The sequence below is a fragment of the Setaria italica genome, chromosome II, assembly GCF_000263155.2.
Source record: "Setaria italica strain Yugu1 chromosome II, Setaria_italica_v2.0, whole genome shotgun sequence".
Classification (NCBI taxonomy): domain Eukaryota; kingdom Viridiplantae; phylum Streptophyta; class Magnoliopsida; order Poales; family Poaceae; genus Setaria; species Setaria italica.
The window spans coordinates 45,124,118-45,140,326 of NC_028451.1; the positions used below are offsets into that span (position 1 = coordinate 45,124,118).

Consider the following 16,209-nt stretch of genomic DNA (forward strand, 5'->3'; position numbering starts at 1 on the left):
CCACAGACTTGCCGTCCGCAGGCGATCCAGCGAATCCGCGAGGCGGGGAGCAGAATCTTGGGTATATCGCTTTTGTACGATGTTGGCCACAGGGAGAGAGAGAGGGGGAAAAAAATCTCTGGGTCGGCGATTTGACGCTGTCCGATTGAAGCGCCCAATAATTAACTCCGCCGTGTCTTGCCGCGGCTGGGTTGGGTTGGTCGCGGCAAGTGGTGTGCAGGCAACGGGGACGCCGGGCTCGGCTAAACTAATGGGATTGGCTTATTGTAGCAAGCGCGGAGGTTGCTTTCTGACGCTACCGTGCTACGCTAACGCTAGCGTTGGCGGCATCTTGCTGTGATTTGAATATAAATAAATAAATATATATATATACACACACGCACATTGGAATAATAAGTGACACTGATGGCTAAATTCTTTGGAGTTTTATACTTTTATGTGCCTAAATAAACATGTTGAGCGTGTCAATGCTTTAGAGTTTTGGAGGGATTCCGCGTTCCACTGAGCGTTTGCAAATGTTCCTTTAATATATAGTCTCACTGATATATGGGCTTGCCTAATTCCAACAAGTTATCAATAGAGGCGTGGTGTTCATGTAATCATGTGATAGTGATCATAACTTAGAGACGTATATGTTTCAGTGGTCGACAAAATACTTACTACTGCACAACTCGACGATAACGACCCAAATCCAACAAAAGATACCATCACACGACATAAGTTTATCCATTGTATTTATTTGTCGACAATGACGGTGATGTTTACCGTAGCTAGCTAGCTCTCTCTATATAGCTGCTTTATTTATTATCAGTATAAATAAATAAAAAGGGGTAGATCCAACACGCAAACTAGCTAGCTAGCAATTGGCCACAAATCGTTGGACAGCCAGCGGCCAGCGTCTGAAAATAAAGCGCAAGTTGCCATGCGATCCTTGTTGCATCGATCTCGCGCGCCGTAGACCAACAACACTAATCCCTGCTGTTAAATTAATCCCCAACTTGCAGCTCGTGATGAAGTACGTTAACTAGCGCTAAGCACTGCACTAACTGATCACCATCAGGAGGAGCAAGTGGTGGGTCACGCTCACGCGTGTACACATGCCAACAAGGAGAAATATTTCTTTTCTACCTGTAACTAAAAGGTCAACAACAGAAACACACTGACGATCGTGCATGAGGCTTTTGGTTTGGCGAAACCAGCTCTCGGTGGGAGGAGGAGCAACCGGTCCCACTGTCATAGAGAGGGTACGATCAGATGAGTATAGCTAGCTTTCTGGCACAGTTTTTTTTTTTTTTTTTTGCTGATCACCGATATAGTACGAGTGTGTTAGCTACAGATCTGCCATTGGTAAACGACCTGATCCTTAGTTAGAAAAGTTGCTGATGCTACGACAGGATATCGTAATGATTTCTACGTTTCGAGAGGGAATCGATCGGTGACCAAACTGACAATCCCATCGTCTGGTACGGATTAAGTAGGGCCGACCATACGTATATGATCTCTGCAGAGGTACACGTAGAAGGTTCAAGGGTTACGTTGATAGACTATGCCCTGTCCGTACATGCTCCATGTGCATCTCGCAGGGCGGAAAAAAGGTTCAGTGTGTTACGTGCGTTCAGTACTATGCTTGTGCTATGTATGGTTGCATTGCTATAAATTAAAGCAGCAGAGGCATGTAATTCTCCAGCGAGATTTAAAATGGGAGCTAACTGAACTTTGTAGCTCGTAGCTTGAGCATTTCAGATCCTAGAAAAAGTACACTACTATCTGTTGGATTTAACGTGGGCCAAGCCCAATATTTTATCTAATTAAATCAAATAATTTTAAGGCCTGTATTAAATATTGTGCGTACTATCTGGTTTAGTAGCACATGAGAATTTGATTGAATGTTGACTTATATACGTGAAATATATTTGCTTATATTGAGAAGTTGAGAAAAGGGTGAAGGCATGCCACGCGCGCGTGCCGCTGCCGAGCTGTGGCGTGCCATGCCTGCGTGCGGAGAGGAGCAGAGTTTTGCCACTCAAGTCAATTAATTCTAGTAGCTTCTAATGGAAAGGAGTTTCTGAAGTTTAAAGCTGGTGGAATGGTAGTGTCTGCGGGGTTACAAGAGTTACTTCCTCCGTAATTGCTGACTCCTCGAGAGGTTACGAGAGTTACTTCCTCCGTGACTGCTGACTCCTCCGTTCAGCTTCTGCCCGTGAGAATAAAAGGAGAACTCCTTCAACATTATAGGGAGAGCAGGCCTTCGGAACCAAACCGTCTACGAGTTCATCCGCTCGTCGGACCACATCTGCTTCCACTGCATCGACAGGAACAACTACATCGACAGAAGCTATGAACGGCACTGCTGGGTATGCTACCGTTACACTTTATATTCTCATTTTAGCACTGATTAGTATTGTCTACATGTTCCTGAAGCATCCAAACACAGCACATATTTGATGTCACAAACTTGGTAGTATTTTTCTGGATTAAATTAGTACTGAAACTGTCTAGATCTCTAACACCATCTAGGATTAATTATGTTTCAAACCTTTAGCATTTGAAGAGACACTGTTTCCCATTATTAATAATCACTACGATCATGAAGGTACTATTTCATACTCTCATATACGCATACTCCAACAACTATACAACATCACACATATATGGTCGAGCTGTGTGTAGCATGCATTATTCCTTTATATGTAATGTAATGTTAAGGAATACTGCATCTTCATTGCGATTCTCCCTCCAAATCCAAACATCTTGAACGACCCCAGTCGAGAATTGGAACCACGAGTAGTAGGACGTTTCAAAGTGGCCTGGTCCTACCGTGTGCTTACTTCCAAACCCATTTCTTAACAAGGGAACGCAAATTGGTCCACGTCAAGCCCATCAACTTCACATCATTAAACCCTCAAGCAGGCAAAAAAGTAGGAGGTGGGGCCGGGGAGCAAACAGCCGATACGTGTAAAAGCACAGAAAGGTCCACCCAGTACATTCCTTGACCACAAGCGCAGAAAGCCCTCTTGCGCAACTTGGGAGCAGAATATTGCCCAGAAATTGGAGCCTTTACATCTCCTCTGCTACTTGCTGTTCCTTTCATCCTCCCAGTCCCAGTACATGCATATGCGTGATAGTTTATGTTATCCACCGACCACTATTCAGTGTCGCCACGACGCCAAATTGCATCGGCGTCAAATCGCTTGGCCCCCTCGCTACGTGCATGCACCTGGAGCCGATACAATACGTGCAACTTGCCGATGTGGTGCTCAGGCCATAATTCATGTGGTCGCACCTTGCAGATTCCTTCGCTGTCTCATGATAAGTGTATAAGTATTAAGCTGGTAGGGCCATGCTTGTACTTCTCGGTTCCGTTTTTTTTTAGCTTAATTTCCTCGCTCCAATAATGTAACACCTATTCCTTTAAAAAGATTTCCATAATTTTTTTATTTCTTTTATCATCAAATGTTACAAACTCAATTTTTCACATTAAAAGTTGGTTATTATGAATATATTTGCATTGCGTAACTTCCATATACTAATTTAATTAACACTTATTTCTTTAAAAGGATTTCCATATTTTTTATTTCTACCATTATCAAATGTTAAAAACTCAACTTCATATTAAAAGGTCCATTGGTTATGATGAATCTATTTGCATCGCGTTACTTGCAGCTTCTACATATACTAATTAAACACGAATATAGTTTGATAAAACATTTGGTAAGACTTACATAGTTTGTTTTATTTTTAAATCAGAATGCGTCTTACGGACAAAGGTGTATTTCTTTTTTTTTTTAAAAAAAAGCGAACCAGGCAGGCAAAGGTGTATTTCATTGTAGTCAGCAAAGGACAAGTTATTTTGGAGCGTTTGATATTGCTCGTCGTTGTTTGTGGGAGAATATGCAGAGAAATGGGGGATCCTATAATTTGTAAAAGAAAACGACATGACATTGCAGCGGGAGGTCATGCCGGACGTTCGCCGCGGACCGCTGTCATCCGCTTCTACTTCCGTGCATGACGAAGCTGAATGATAGAATTCTGTGCCGACGAGGACATGGTAATCGTTCAGGCACCACAGGTTCCGCCTCTCATCATTCTCTCGGCCGCTCTTTTTTCTCTTTCACTGAAAGCGGCGGACAGGGAGTGCATGCACCGCACGGAGAGCAAGTTGCCGTGCGGCCGGCCGGCGGTCTAGCCGTGCATGGAGTACTTGGCAACATGACAACGACACGGGCACACACCTACACCAGGGGAGGAGGGAACGGGGGGAAAGGCGGAGGGGGATCCGCGAAATATCTCGTGGCCGCGACGGGTCGTGTCGATTCGATGGCCGCGCAACGCAACCGCGGGCTTGGGAACATGTGTCGCCCGCGGGGGACGAGGCGGATCGCGGCCGGGATTTGATGCCGCTCCGCGACCCCGGAAAGGTCGTGAGTGATGAGTGATGGATGCTGAGTTGGGGAAGCTTGCACGGCAGATGCTCCCCTGTCTGCAAAGGTTGTGGTCAGCAGTAGCCCGGCCCAAAATGGATAAGAGCTTTGTTGTTCCCTCGACAATAACATTAGCAGTGCCCAGCTTTCGCCTCGACCGCCAAGGCGACAAGTGTGCACAAGCAGCCCAGCTTCCCTCAGGGCCATAGGAGAATAGGAATAGTTAAGACACGCAGATGAAAGAAGCAGAGTGATCCAGCAACGAGCAACAAAGCACAGAAGTCAAATCGCACAATTGCTATCTCCAGATAAGCGCCCAACATAGCCCATGGGATGGAATTCATAAATGCAGCCCATGCCGAAGTTTGTGTAAACCTGATGCTCCTAGTTCCTAGGACACGTAAACAAAGCCGCTGCGAGAACACTCCTCATTCGCTAACCTAAAAAAACACCCTCACTTCTACCCTCAAAAAACTCCTTCACTACTCCCATGGGCTACAAAATGACCAGTCTACGAAGCAACCGGTGTTGGTGTCTGTTGCTTGAGACCATTGCCGCGCTCAGCCCTCCCGTTTCCATTCCCATTCCCATTGTTGTAGGGGCGTCGCTGTTGATTACCATCGTTCTGGTGGTAGCCATCGTTCTGATGGTAGCCGTTCCTGTTCCGGTGGTAGCCGTTACCGTTCTGCGGGTAGCCATTCCCTTGAGGCCCTCGGCCACGGTCTGAATACTCGTTCTGGTTCCTGAAGTCGTTCCTCATGTTACCACCACCGTTGTAGTAGCCATTGTTCCGGAAGCCCTGTCCCCTGTAGTTGTCACCATTGTAACCACCTCTGCCTGACGGGAACCGACTGCCAGCCCCATTGTCGTCACAACGAGTGACAACACCATCAACAACTGAAATACAAAAGAAAGTAGCACATCAGTTGAATCAAACAGTAATGAGCACATAGTAGGATATTTGGCTGAAGCACAATATCTCACTCGTGAAATGCACTCACCTCGGGTTTTAGTTCTTTTTTCCTCAACATATGATTCCCAGGAGCCGAAATAAACTCTAGATTCCTAAAATGGAAATACAAGTAAATACTATGAACAATCAGATACTCAAATTATATAAAACACTGCACATAACACATTCTCAGCATATTCAAGTTCACATACAGTACTCCAGCTAATCAAAACTACTTCAATCAACAATGACGGCAAATGCATAGTAAAACTGAAACCGAAACCATGAATGCAGCTGAAAAAAATTTAAAATTAAATTGCAAAGTATGCAGTCAACCCAGTCAAACTGGACAAGCAAGTAAACAAACCTCAATTGCTGCTTGCATGGAATGTTGAGACTCAAATTCAATGAAGCCAAAACAGAACTGATCAAGCTGCAGCAACATGACCAGGATGTCAGCAGGGATACAAATACAACGTGTGGAAACTAAACCAACAACTGAAACTAACCTGGTATTTTCTGACTTGTATACCACCAGGTTTAATAGCACCAAACCTGCTAAACTCTTGCCCAACCATTTCAACAGTTGCTTCAAAAGGCAAATTCTTGACAAAAACTGAATACCCTGGCTCTGCAGAAAAAGCTAGTGTTACAGTTCAGAATAATAAAAATCCCACTTCTTCTATTTGTATTTTTTGAAAACACAGAAAAAGAACTAACCATCAGGGGATTTGGTTTTAGACACATTCTTCTCGCTTGGGGGTGCAGTGTTAGTAGCTTGAGCAGGTTTTGAAGGTGAGGACACAGATTTCTTCGCATTTTGATCCGGCTTTGGCCTTGGGCTGGGTTTGGGTTTAGCAGCAGGTGCAGGTGGTATGCTCTCCCTGGTTGTCTTAACCTACAACCCATCAACAGCAGGCAATACACATAAATATACCATTACAGGCATTACATGCAATTCTCCAGATGGTTGAGAACAAACCAAACAAACTAAATCATATTAGATACTTCCAATGGTGAAAAGTACATGAAATTAAGAAGATAACTCACAATTGATGCATAAGTCTTCTTAGGTACTTCCTTCTCAGCCGGAGGAGGAGCTTGAGTGGCCTCAGATACCTTCTCAATATCCTTGTTAACCACTTTCACACATGTCTCAACAACAGCATCATTTTTAACTTGAGAAACAGCATTTGTAGAGGGACTAATGACTTCATCATTGACAGGCATTATGTTTTCTGTAGGTGGAATATTTGGTTCTGTACTCTCCTTAATTGAAACTGTTTCTGGTCAAATATTAAAATGTGTCAGCAAATATGTGTAAGACAAACTTAAATGTACTCGTACTCCATTACCTGGCTCAGCTGGCAAGGTGGTACTCTGTATGCTTACATCATCATGGTTAGCTACAACTTCCTTCACCTCAGTTGATGGCCTTACAATTCTGAGCATATCATTCAAAACAAAATAGCCACTTCCTTGTGGAGCAAGAAAGAACGACTGTGTAAATTTTTGTTTCACAGCATCAATAGTAAAAGATCCAGCAACCAAAATGAGCACCCCATCCAGATGGGATGGCTGTGAATCTACAGTCTCCAACTTTATCAAACAGTCAGTGAAGTCTGTAGACTGAAGTTGCACTTTGATATCCTGCTCAAGCACAGAAAATGGATCAAACATTCAGAACCAACCTATGAATTTATTTATTTGTCAATACAAGCAAAGATCATGCTTAGGTGATTACTAATAACAGGTGAGTGCTTAAAAACCCTAATTTCTTATCGGCATTCATGACACAATACTGCTAATTTCTTATCTGCATTCATGACACAATACTCCTAATTTCTTATCAGCATTCATGACACAATACTCTGTTCTCCATCCATCAATGTAAAGCGTATTTTAGTTTTCAAAAGTAACTTTCCAAATTTTGGCCAACAATAATCAAATTATACCTGGGTCTAATGTACAAAAGTTGCATGAATTAAATGCATCAAAGAGAATTTTAAGATGGTGTTGATTTTGCAGCAATTAACTTACTATTACAACAGATAAGGCCGACCTTCTAGTAATAAGTTATTACCGACAAAGATATTTTTAGCACCTTAAGTCACTTATCACACACACAAACAGATAGCCATTGCCAAAGTGGCTTGTTCAATTTAAAACGATGATTTAGTCAAGATAGGAGATAACATCCGGTTGATCATAGTAAACGTGAAGCTTGCTGGCGGTACTATCGCTAACATTGATGGATGATCAACTATTACTATTCTATAAACAGGATATAAAAACTATTCTAAACAGAGCAGATACAAAATATAAGTCACGCAAGAAAATCTCCTGAAATTCAAAAAGGGCAACAAATTTCAAGGGTCCACTAAAAGTATCTGCATCATGATGTTGTAAGGAACTTACATCCAGTGTGGTTACCGATATGATGTTTCCATTAGAATCTGATCGACCAAGAATGCTCGAGTCATTATAGAACTTATAGGCATCCTCTCGCATGTAACGGAGAGTATGGTAGTATTTTTTGACAAATGCACCCGCAACCTGTAAGCAGAACCATCGTTATTTTAAGTTCAATAGTATAACTATTGCTAGTAGTAGATTGTTAACTAAAGGGGCAAAAACCAATACCACATGTGGACTATAAGGAGCAGCCGAGCTATCAGCTTGCATTGCCATATCTGCACAAGGTAGATAAATTAGTATTTAAGCACCCTGACAAGGACCATGCTAGTATGCATATCTAGTGTAACTGTTAACTGCAGTATCTCAGAATAAAATGTAAAAAAAAATTCTAGCTACAGAAATTCCGTCTAGTCAGCTGAGCACACAGGGCATTCAACGATGAGCTCCTAAATTCGAATTATAAATGATCAATCCGGGACAAAATTTGCATTCATACAGGACCTCTTTCTGCAGACAGAAACTGCAACTTACTACTAAAAGAATTAAAATAAATCAATCATGGAACTATGGAAGCAACTTGAGTCAACACAATAAACAATTTCCCACCATGTACAAACCACAGGAGACAGCATAATAGTAGTTCATGACTATATCTCCTTCCTGATAGCCTGATAATCAACCACGAAATTGGTGCCAGGTGTGCCACATTATTCCATTTCATACAGCTGCCACCCCTAGCTCAACATGGAACCCAGACAAATAAGGAACCCAGACAAATAAAGTTCACAATTTCAAAGCAAGGACCCTGCCAACAAGCAATTCTCGCAATGCTCCATGTTTCACTTAAGAATCGACCTTTTCTACCACATAAATGCATAGATTCCATCCAATCCTACACATGGACTACAAAAGAGGACCTGATTCATCACAGCACAAACCAAACACCCTAATAGATTCGAAAAACGACTAGAAGCACAACAGCAATTCCAATCAACAAATCAACCGACTCCAAACTTATCTATCTGGTAAAGGCCCAATCACAAGTCCAATCTACAAGCCACTCGATTCCAAATTAACTCGCTACCAAAAGCCTAATCGCACAACGCCTCCACGCGCCAAACCCAACTTCAACCATCATCACACAACTCAAACCCTAAACTTCCACCCGTGACGCCCAACACGAACGCACGATCACAGGCGACTCCACCCGATCGCCAACAATCCGTATCTTCATCAACCCTACGCGGAGAGATCGAAAGGCATTGCGAGAGAAGAGGGAGGGAGGAAGGGATGGAGGGATGCACGACCTTGGGAGCGGGAGGGCACGAAGACGGCGCCGCCCCGAGACGCCGCCGCCTTCGCCTGCGTCGGGAACGGCAAACCCTAGCGGGGCGAGGCGAGGCGAGTCGGCGGCGCGAAAGGTCGAGCCGTGGGGGGCGGAGGTGGAGCGTGACACGGGATGGGGGGGGGGGGGGAGGGGGGGCGTGAAGGGTTTATAGCCAAACGGACAAACTGGTTTGGAAGGGGTTTTAGGGTGGCGTGGCTCTGGAACCTACCATATTTCACTGACGTGTGGGACCTATAAGCTGGTTTCCATCGGCCGCCCACGTCGGAGAGGGGTAGTTCCGAGCTCGGGTGGGTTACCATACGATTGACGCTTTCTTTCCTTCCTGGGTCGGGTCACGCTTGCAAAACCCAGCGCGGGCCGCGAGTGTTAATTTTGGGCCCATTGGCTTTCCTAGTGTGCTGAGGCCTGGCCCATGTAGGCCCGTTGAACATTTGCACCAGCCCATTAGTGCGGGTAACAGGGGTGGGCCCCCAGGGGAAGACAGGGATGCACATGCACACGACCTTGGGAGCTCTGCCTCTCTCGCGGTCTCGCCATGGATCCACGCCTCCACCCCTGTTTTGCCGCTGCGACCGCCGATGGCCTCGCCGTGCCACCCCCACTGCGGGAGTGCGGGGCACCCTCCATCGGCCTTCCCACCTCGCAGCGGAGGAGGTTGGAGGCGAGATGTTCTCTGGGATTGCGATTATCTCTAGGTGACCTGGCAATGGCCTGCCGACCGCGTGCTCGACGAAATGCGCGCGCGCGCTGGGCGGCGGATAGAGCCTGGTCGTACGTGCTGCACCATGGCCTGGTCAGCGTGACAGCGCCCCGCATGTTGGGCGCGCGTGCCAGCCGGTGGCGTCGTCCACCATAGGTGATGGCTCCTGTTGCATCTGACCCGCCGATGGGACGCTGGTAACTTATTCCTTGCGCTGACATGGCGGCGCCGGCATTCCATGTGCGGTGCCGAGAGGATTCCTCCCAAGCTCAGGACCGTTCGTCCTTCGCGATGACGAAAACTAATCGCACGCGAGGCTGTAGCAGTCCACTAGTAAGAGCCGATAAATCTCTGACGGTTGACACTTGACAGTGCCATTGAAATCTTAAACGGTGCTGACGCCTGACGCCATTGAAAATCATGGTCAGGTTAGTCCGGGTGGTGGTCCATTGCAATCTTGGCCTATTCACTGTGCGCACACAGTTTGGAAAATGGCAAGCGTGCATGCCGCATGCTGGTCTGGACTCTGGAGTTGGAGGATGGAGGTATGCCTTGCTCTGTCACTATCAGAAAAATGCCTGCCCTTGTCAGTTCAATTCATCTCTCTGCTGCCAATTTGCGTCCTGTGTCCACGTCTCTTGTCCTAGATGATCTGACACTGACTCTGCTACAGTTATACCGTTGAGAATCGTTTATGCTGAACAGAAAAGTTGCTTGCGCAGACTAAAGACGACCCTCCACTGCAGTGCTGGATGTTGCCTTTACACAGATTACTAGTTCCGTTTACTTTGGGGAGACAGGGTAATGGTAGGTTTTGTTGATTGTCCTTGTGCAAATCTCAAGTTAGAACTCTTACAGTTCTTTTAGTTATAGCAAAATATTTTGGGCTACAGCTTTAGAACTCCAAGTGGGTGTCATCACCACTCTGGCAGAGTGGCAGAAACAATCTAATTATCTAAAATAGTATGAGATGTTCGTGGAATATAAAAGCCAAATGGCCCTTTGTACCTGAAACAGGTGTAGATGGAGTTCAACTATTGCTTCATGAAAGAAACAGCAGCTTGTGTAATCTGGAATGCAGCATGATTCGGCCAAAAGAACATGACATGCGTCAGAAGAGTTTATTAACTATTATATATAGATTTCCTCACTTCTTCTAGCACTGATGGCAGCAAGATTAGTATTGAGGAACATTTATATTCCTTCTACAGTTTAGTCTTCAGCAAAATATAAAAGGTTACATTTACTAGAGCCTAAGCTTCTTAACATAAACAACTACTACCACAAATACTCAGTTTACACTACTGAAAGAAAGCTGCCTCCGCAGCTTCCATTGTCCAAATTGCATCTTCTCTGTAGCCCCACCATCTATGACCTCGTTGATAAGGTTTTTGAATATGTCCTTTTCGATTTCCAAAACCATGTCATGTAGTATGGTGTCAAAGCTCATCCAGTCTTTTGTGATATCCTCATGTACTGGCATGTTTTCATTCTCATCCTCTTCGGAGCATTTTGTTAGCCTGTCAACCTCAGTGCACAAATCCTTGAATAGTTGCCACCCACTTAACTTCCTTGACTGAAGAAATTTTACTGGCTGACTTCGAAATCTGCAGATGTTCATCTTCTGTGCTATGGTTTCGTTTACCATGTCAAACACAAGTCTTCGGTGAAGCTTTCCTGTGCAAGGCTTAGAACATTTCTTAGCTGCACTGACAGTTTGAAATTCTGAAGCAATGTCTGGTTTTGTTTGTTCAAGAATGAGGAAGAGCTCCGGGTTGATCAGATTACTTGATGGTCGGAGTTGACCAGGTAATGCTGTGAAACTAAGTTCTTTATGCAAAAGACCAGATGCCAATAGTATCTCATAGATATAGTGATGATCTTTATTTGCAGCAACTGATGCCATGACTTCTTTGATATTTGCAGCTTCCTCGTTCATTGATTGCAGTTGCTCAAGCTTCTGGATGAGGAACTCCAAGTTTTCTGGTTTAATCTGGTTGACTTCACTGCTCGCCTTAGACTGTGGTGTGTCAGGCAGGCTGTTTGGGTTCCAGCACTCATCCGAAGAATGTGTCTCACCATCTGAACAGGTAATAATGATATTTCAGAAAACAGTGCCCAATAATACGAAAAATACAGAATTTCACTGTCAGACAAAGCATGTATCAGACAGGAGAGACGAAAACACTGTCCACCTACAGATCCATCGAATGATGCACACTAGGTGTATTTGTAGAGGGGGACATTGGTGGGGCACATCTACTCTAGCATGTATGCACACCAAAAGACACATATCGTGCTCCTGCATAAGCAGTGCTGCGTGTGGGGTTGCAGCCATGCACTGTTGAGCACATCTAGCTGCTGTGGTTCCTCCTAATTGCAGGACCACAAGCTATCTGGTAGCTTTTATTACAGATTATCTGTCACTAGCGTTATCAGCACACTGACAGCTAGCTATGCTTGTCCTTTGAGTAACACTATGGGCTTCTGAATTGAATAAGACCAAACAGTAGGATCTATCATGCTGGTGTTCTTGCAGGAAACAGCAGGTTAATGATGGTAAACGAAGAAACCTACTTCTTACCTTTGAATGAATCTGAAATCCTTTTATGATAGAAGGATGTGTCGAGGACAGAGACAGGGCTCGGGATGTTGTCCAGTGAATGAATATTTTGGTCTGAACCCAGAATTGAAGGACCCTGAAAGAGGATAGAGAGGAATTATTCGCTAGTAAGTATCTTGGTGATAAACAATGAATACAAATTACATGAAAGTTGTAGAACTATATGGTTTCTTGATATATACATTTTTCCCTTTATCTGTACCTTGTGACTTGATGTTGTGGCAACTTTGCATGGTTGAACAAATGATGAGCTGACACCTGGGGGCTTTGGACAATCCATGATACTGACATCAACTTGCTTTGCTAAGCTGATTCTGCTCCCTGCACTCGGCAATACCTCATCACGGTGGCTTTTCACCTGAGAAGGCTTTGATCTTATTCGTCCTTTTGGGGAAACAGCTTCATTGGACTTCTTGCTTGGAGATTTTGGTGAGACCGGCGGACGAGACCTCCTTTCGGACTCTGCTTTCTTTTGCACATTTCTGGGGCTTGATGAACCTGTAGGCCTCGGTGAGCTGGCACTGCTGACAGGTTCTTCTGACTTCGATTGAGCTCTGGACATCCGAAGATGAATCTTGTCATCCGTGCCATTGAAAGATGAATCTCTGACCGGCAACTTCCTCAGGCTTCTGAGGCCTGCAATTGGAGCAACTGAAGCAAGTGAAACCCCAGGCTTCTTGGTGGTTCTTGCAGGCTTCATAACCACAATTGGAGGCTGGAAGTCTCTGGGCTCGGTGGCTTGATCATACCCTGTCCTCTGAACAGCCACTGATCCAGCATTGCTGTCATTCTGGCTCTTAGAATCTTTTGCATTCAATGCCCCCAATATTCTGAGAGCCCTGAAGTCCTTGTTATTACACTCTAAGAAGTCGAGGCCCCCGAGCCTTCTTTCTATGTCAGCATAGACAGATGCAGTCCTTGGCCTCCCTTCAGCTTCTCGACATTGTTGTGCTTTTATGTTGTTGGCACTTCTCTCCTGCTGCCTCCAAGGAGCCGCTTCTGTGAGAATTCTTGGGGAAGGCTTGGTTCTGAGTACCCAAGACTCATTCTTCAGCTGTAACATGCAGGAATCCTGGCAAGTGCTTCTGGGCGAACGTGATGGATTCTCATATTGAGTGGCTTGTGCAGGTCTCGGTGATCTTGAAGTCTCATGGTTATCAGCAGTCAGCACCCCTGTAGCATCTGTTGCTTCTTCCAACCCCATTAGCTTGGCAATGACACTGTTGGCTCTCCTATGGCTTGGAGAATCTTGAGGCCTCAAAGTATCCAAGAGAATATCATCAGTTCTCTTGTAACTGAAGTTATTCTGGCGTGAGCTTGGACTCAGAGACTCCTTCCTACTGTCCAAGGACAATCTAGGGAGCTCTTTGGGCCTTGAAGAAGGCCTCTTGCTTTCCTGGGTTTCGGCTGGCCGCAGGAGTCTTCGGTCATCACATGAGAAGCGTGATTGCTCCTGCAAACGCCTGTTAGATTCAGTGACAGTTGCAGGAACCTTTGTGCTCCTATCGATCCCAATAATACAGGTTCCATCCATTGATTTGGACAGCAGCAGCGGCCTTGGTGAGTCCTTGTACTGCCCATTTCTCCGTGCCTCCTGTACCGAGGTTTTTACAGTTAGGCCTCCGGATTCCCGGTTGATGGAGTCCTTCACTATATCTCTGAAACCGACATTAGGATGCCCGGGCTTGGTGTTCATGTCAGTTTCCTTCAAACTTGGTGATCTCTTCAGTGACCTCTGCACAAAGAGCTCCTCATTGATGTAAGGAAGCTCCTGTTGGACTGATTTGTTGCCATCAAGCGACGAGAAGGATGAGCATGAAGAGGAGGACGAAGAAGCTCTTGATGATTCGATTGAAAGACTGCTGTTCTCAGTCGTACATTTGCTGAATGTTTTCTCCTGCATAAGCAACTGATAGGTTAGTGCCAGATTCTTTATGCATTCATAATATACTTCTGATAGATGTGTAAAATGGTTTCCCTGACCAAAAAAACGGAAAAAAAGTTTTGAGTCCAACCAGGTAGGAATATTACCAGAACGATCTTTGAAGTACTTGAACTTTGAACTGGGACATTCCTGCTGCTCTTTGGAACAGTATTGTCTGGACAACATAAGGAGGTATTAGAATAAAATATCTAAACAGAGAAAATAGAGCAATTTATTACGCCATGCTGGTAATGCAAAACGCTGATAGTTAAGTTGACGAAATATTTACTGAAATGCATTAATACATTATTGGAATTATTGCAATCAAGTGTTGAGCTGTCCTCTTCAGCTAATCTGTCATTTAGAAGGTTTGTTTTCTAAAACTAAATGTTAAGCTGTCCTCTTCAGATAATCTGTCATTACTAGAATCTAGAAAGATTAGTTTTTTTGTAAAAAACCTAATGTTAAGCTGTCCTCTTCAGTATGGTTATATAAATGAAATTTATAATACACTGTTCCGCTGTCCTCTTCAGTCAGCGTGAATAGTTAACCTTGTGCTCTTTCCGGCTCTGGGGGTACCCAAATCCTCATCATTTGATGTCGCTACGTCGATGCGGTGCTCATCTAGTGCTAAAAGTGTCCGTGTGCTGTCATTAGTGCATTCTTAAGTAAATGCTTTTATGATCACAATTACTACGGTCAACCACTGCTGTAGTACACATGTTCTCCTTACAGCATGTAACTTGCACAAGAAACCTCCTAGTCTCTCGTCAGTAAAAGAAGGTACCGTATACAAAATTTGGATTATGGTACCAACATGGCAATTTCTTTTGCAACATTCACTTTACAGGAAGTTGGTTCGCCCATGCTGCAAGGCAACCGGTTTTTATACTCCTGAGCAGTTTTACCAAACAAGGTATTTTGTTTTTTATAATCCGTCCGGTGTTCTTAGCTGAACCCTCCAACTGTCGATCTTACCAAACTTTTTGAATAATAACATGGAAACGCACTTTAGGTTTCAACGCACACAAGTAGCATGTTTTTTTTAGTCAAAAAACTCCTAACTTTCTTATCTCAAGTCAACACACCAGAATGAGTTGTACTAGCTAAATATCGTCGTGAAGGTGAGTTAAAACTGGATCAGTTCTTGGAAGCAAAACACAACGGCAAAGTACGACGACGACGAAGAAGAAGAAGAAGAAGAAGATGATTTCGCAAAAACTTGAACAGAGCAGAGCAGAACGATGCAGAGAGCAGTAAGCAGCCCAGGAGGAAGCCATTACCTGGAGCTGACGGCGGAGGCAGCCTCTTCTGCGCCTGCCGGCCGCCGCGCCGGCCACTCCCGGTGATGAGCCGTTGGCGGTCGAAGATCTGGAATATGCCGGACATGCACCCCATTTGCCGGTCGAGCTCCCGCGCGTCGTCGGCGAAGGCCGCGGCGCCGCGCATCCTCACCGGCATCGTCCGTGCTCCTCCAAGCTTTCCTCGTTCTCAGCCCCCGATCAGGCGCCGGAGCAAGGTGGCCGCCCAAGGCGATCACCAGCTCGCATTCAGGGGCGCTACAGCTACTGATGGTCAGGCCGCAGCGCACCACCGCCACCAGAGAAGCTTCCGAAGCAGAGGGGGGAGCCAGTCACGGCGCAAGCAAAGCTGCGAGAAGCAGCGTGCACACGCAGATGCAGGGGCAGATATAGAAGCTGGAGTCTCTTCTTTTCCCTTTGGGATGGGCGAGTTCAGAGGAATGTTATCATTGCGGCGCCATGCAGGCTCTCTTCGTGAGGAGAGAAGGAGAGGGAGACGGGGGGAGAGGCCCGTGGATTAAG

At 45.1% G+C, this 16,209-nt stretch overlaps 2 protein-coding genes across 3 annotated transcripts; both read right to left on the reverse strand.

Moving 5' to 3' along the window:
• Nucleotides 1-4,699: 4,699 nt before the first annotated feature.
• On the reverse strand, nucleotides 4,700-9,240 carry LOC101770370 (putative G3BP-like protein). Of its 2 annotated transcripts, none has more exons than XM_004958176.3 (10): nucleotides 9,099-9,240; nucleotides 8,017-8,066; nucleotides 7,792-7,929; nucleotides 6,729-7,023; nucleotides 6,424-6,653; nucleotides 6,094-6,271; nucleotides 5,883-6,004; nucleotides 5,741-5,806; nucleotides 5,423-5,486; nucleotides 4,700-5,318 (listed from the first exon to the last, which is right to left on the reverse strand). In XM_004958176.3, exons 2-10 carry the CDS (start codon nucleotides 8,062-8,064, stop codon nucleotides 4,933-4,935), a joined length of 1,527 nt encoding a protein of 508 aa, XP_004958233.1. In that variant the 5' UTR covers nucleotides 8,065-8,066; nucleotides 9,099-9,240; the 3' UTR covers nucleotides 4,700-4,932. The 2 variants fall into 2 exon arrangements, with proteins under 2 accessions (XP_004958233.1, XP_004958232.1); XM_004958175.3 differs by having other exon boundaries at nucleotides 6,424-6,659.
• Nucleotides 9,241-10,925: 1,685 nt separating this feature from the next.
• On the reverse strand, nucleotides 10,926-16,203 carry LOC101771028 (protein LONGIFOLIA 2). The gene is made up of 5 exons (XM_004958177.2): nucleotides 15,670-16,203; nucleotides 14,494-14,561; nucleotides 12,665-14,359; nucleotides 12,424-12,538; nucleotides 10,926-11,921 (listed from the first exon to the last, which is right to left on the reverse strand). Exons 1-5 carry the CDS (start codon nucleotides 15,845-15,847, stop codon nucleotides 11,131-11,133), a joined length of 2,847 nt encoding a protein of 948 aa, XP_004958234.1. The 5' UTR covers nucleotides 15,848-16,203; the 3' UTR covers nucleotides 10,926-11,130.
• Between the last annotated feature and the right edge of the window lie 6 nt (nucleotides 16,204-16,209).

Coding starts and splice junctions, on each gene's coding strand:
- LOC101771028 (XM_004958177.2), bottom strand. CDS start 15,847: ATGCCGGTGAGGATGCGCGGCGCCGCGGCCTTCGCCGACGACGCGCGG. Junction 14,562..15,669: donor GCCTCCGCCGTCAGCTCCAG/GTAATGGCTTCC, acceptor TATGTTGTCCAG/ACAATACTGTTCCAAAGAGC. Junction 14,360..14,493: donor GTACTTCAAAGATCGTTCTG/GTAATATTCCTA, acceptor TTGCTTATGCAG/GAGAAAACATTCAGCAAATG.
- LOC101770370 (XM_004958175.3), bottom strand. CDS start 8,064: ATGGCAATGCAAGCTGATAGCTCGGCTGCTCCTTATAGTCCACATGTG. Junction 6,272..6,423: donor AGAAGACTTATGCATCAATT/GTGAGTTATCTT, acceptor GATGGGTTGTAG/GTTAAGACAACCAGGGAGAG. Junction 5,807..5,882: donor TACAAGTCAGAAAATACCAG/GTTAGTTTCAGT, acceptor ATGTTGCTGCAG/CTTGATCAGTTCTGTTTTGG.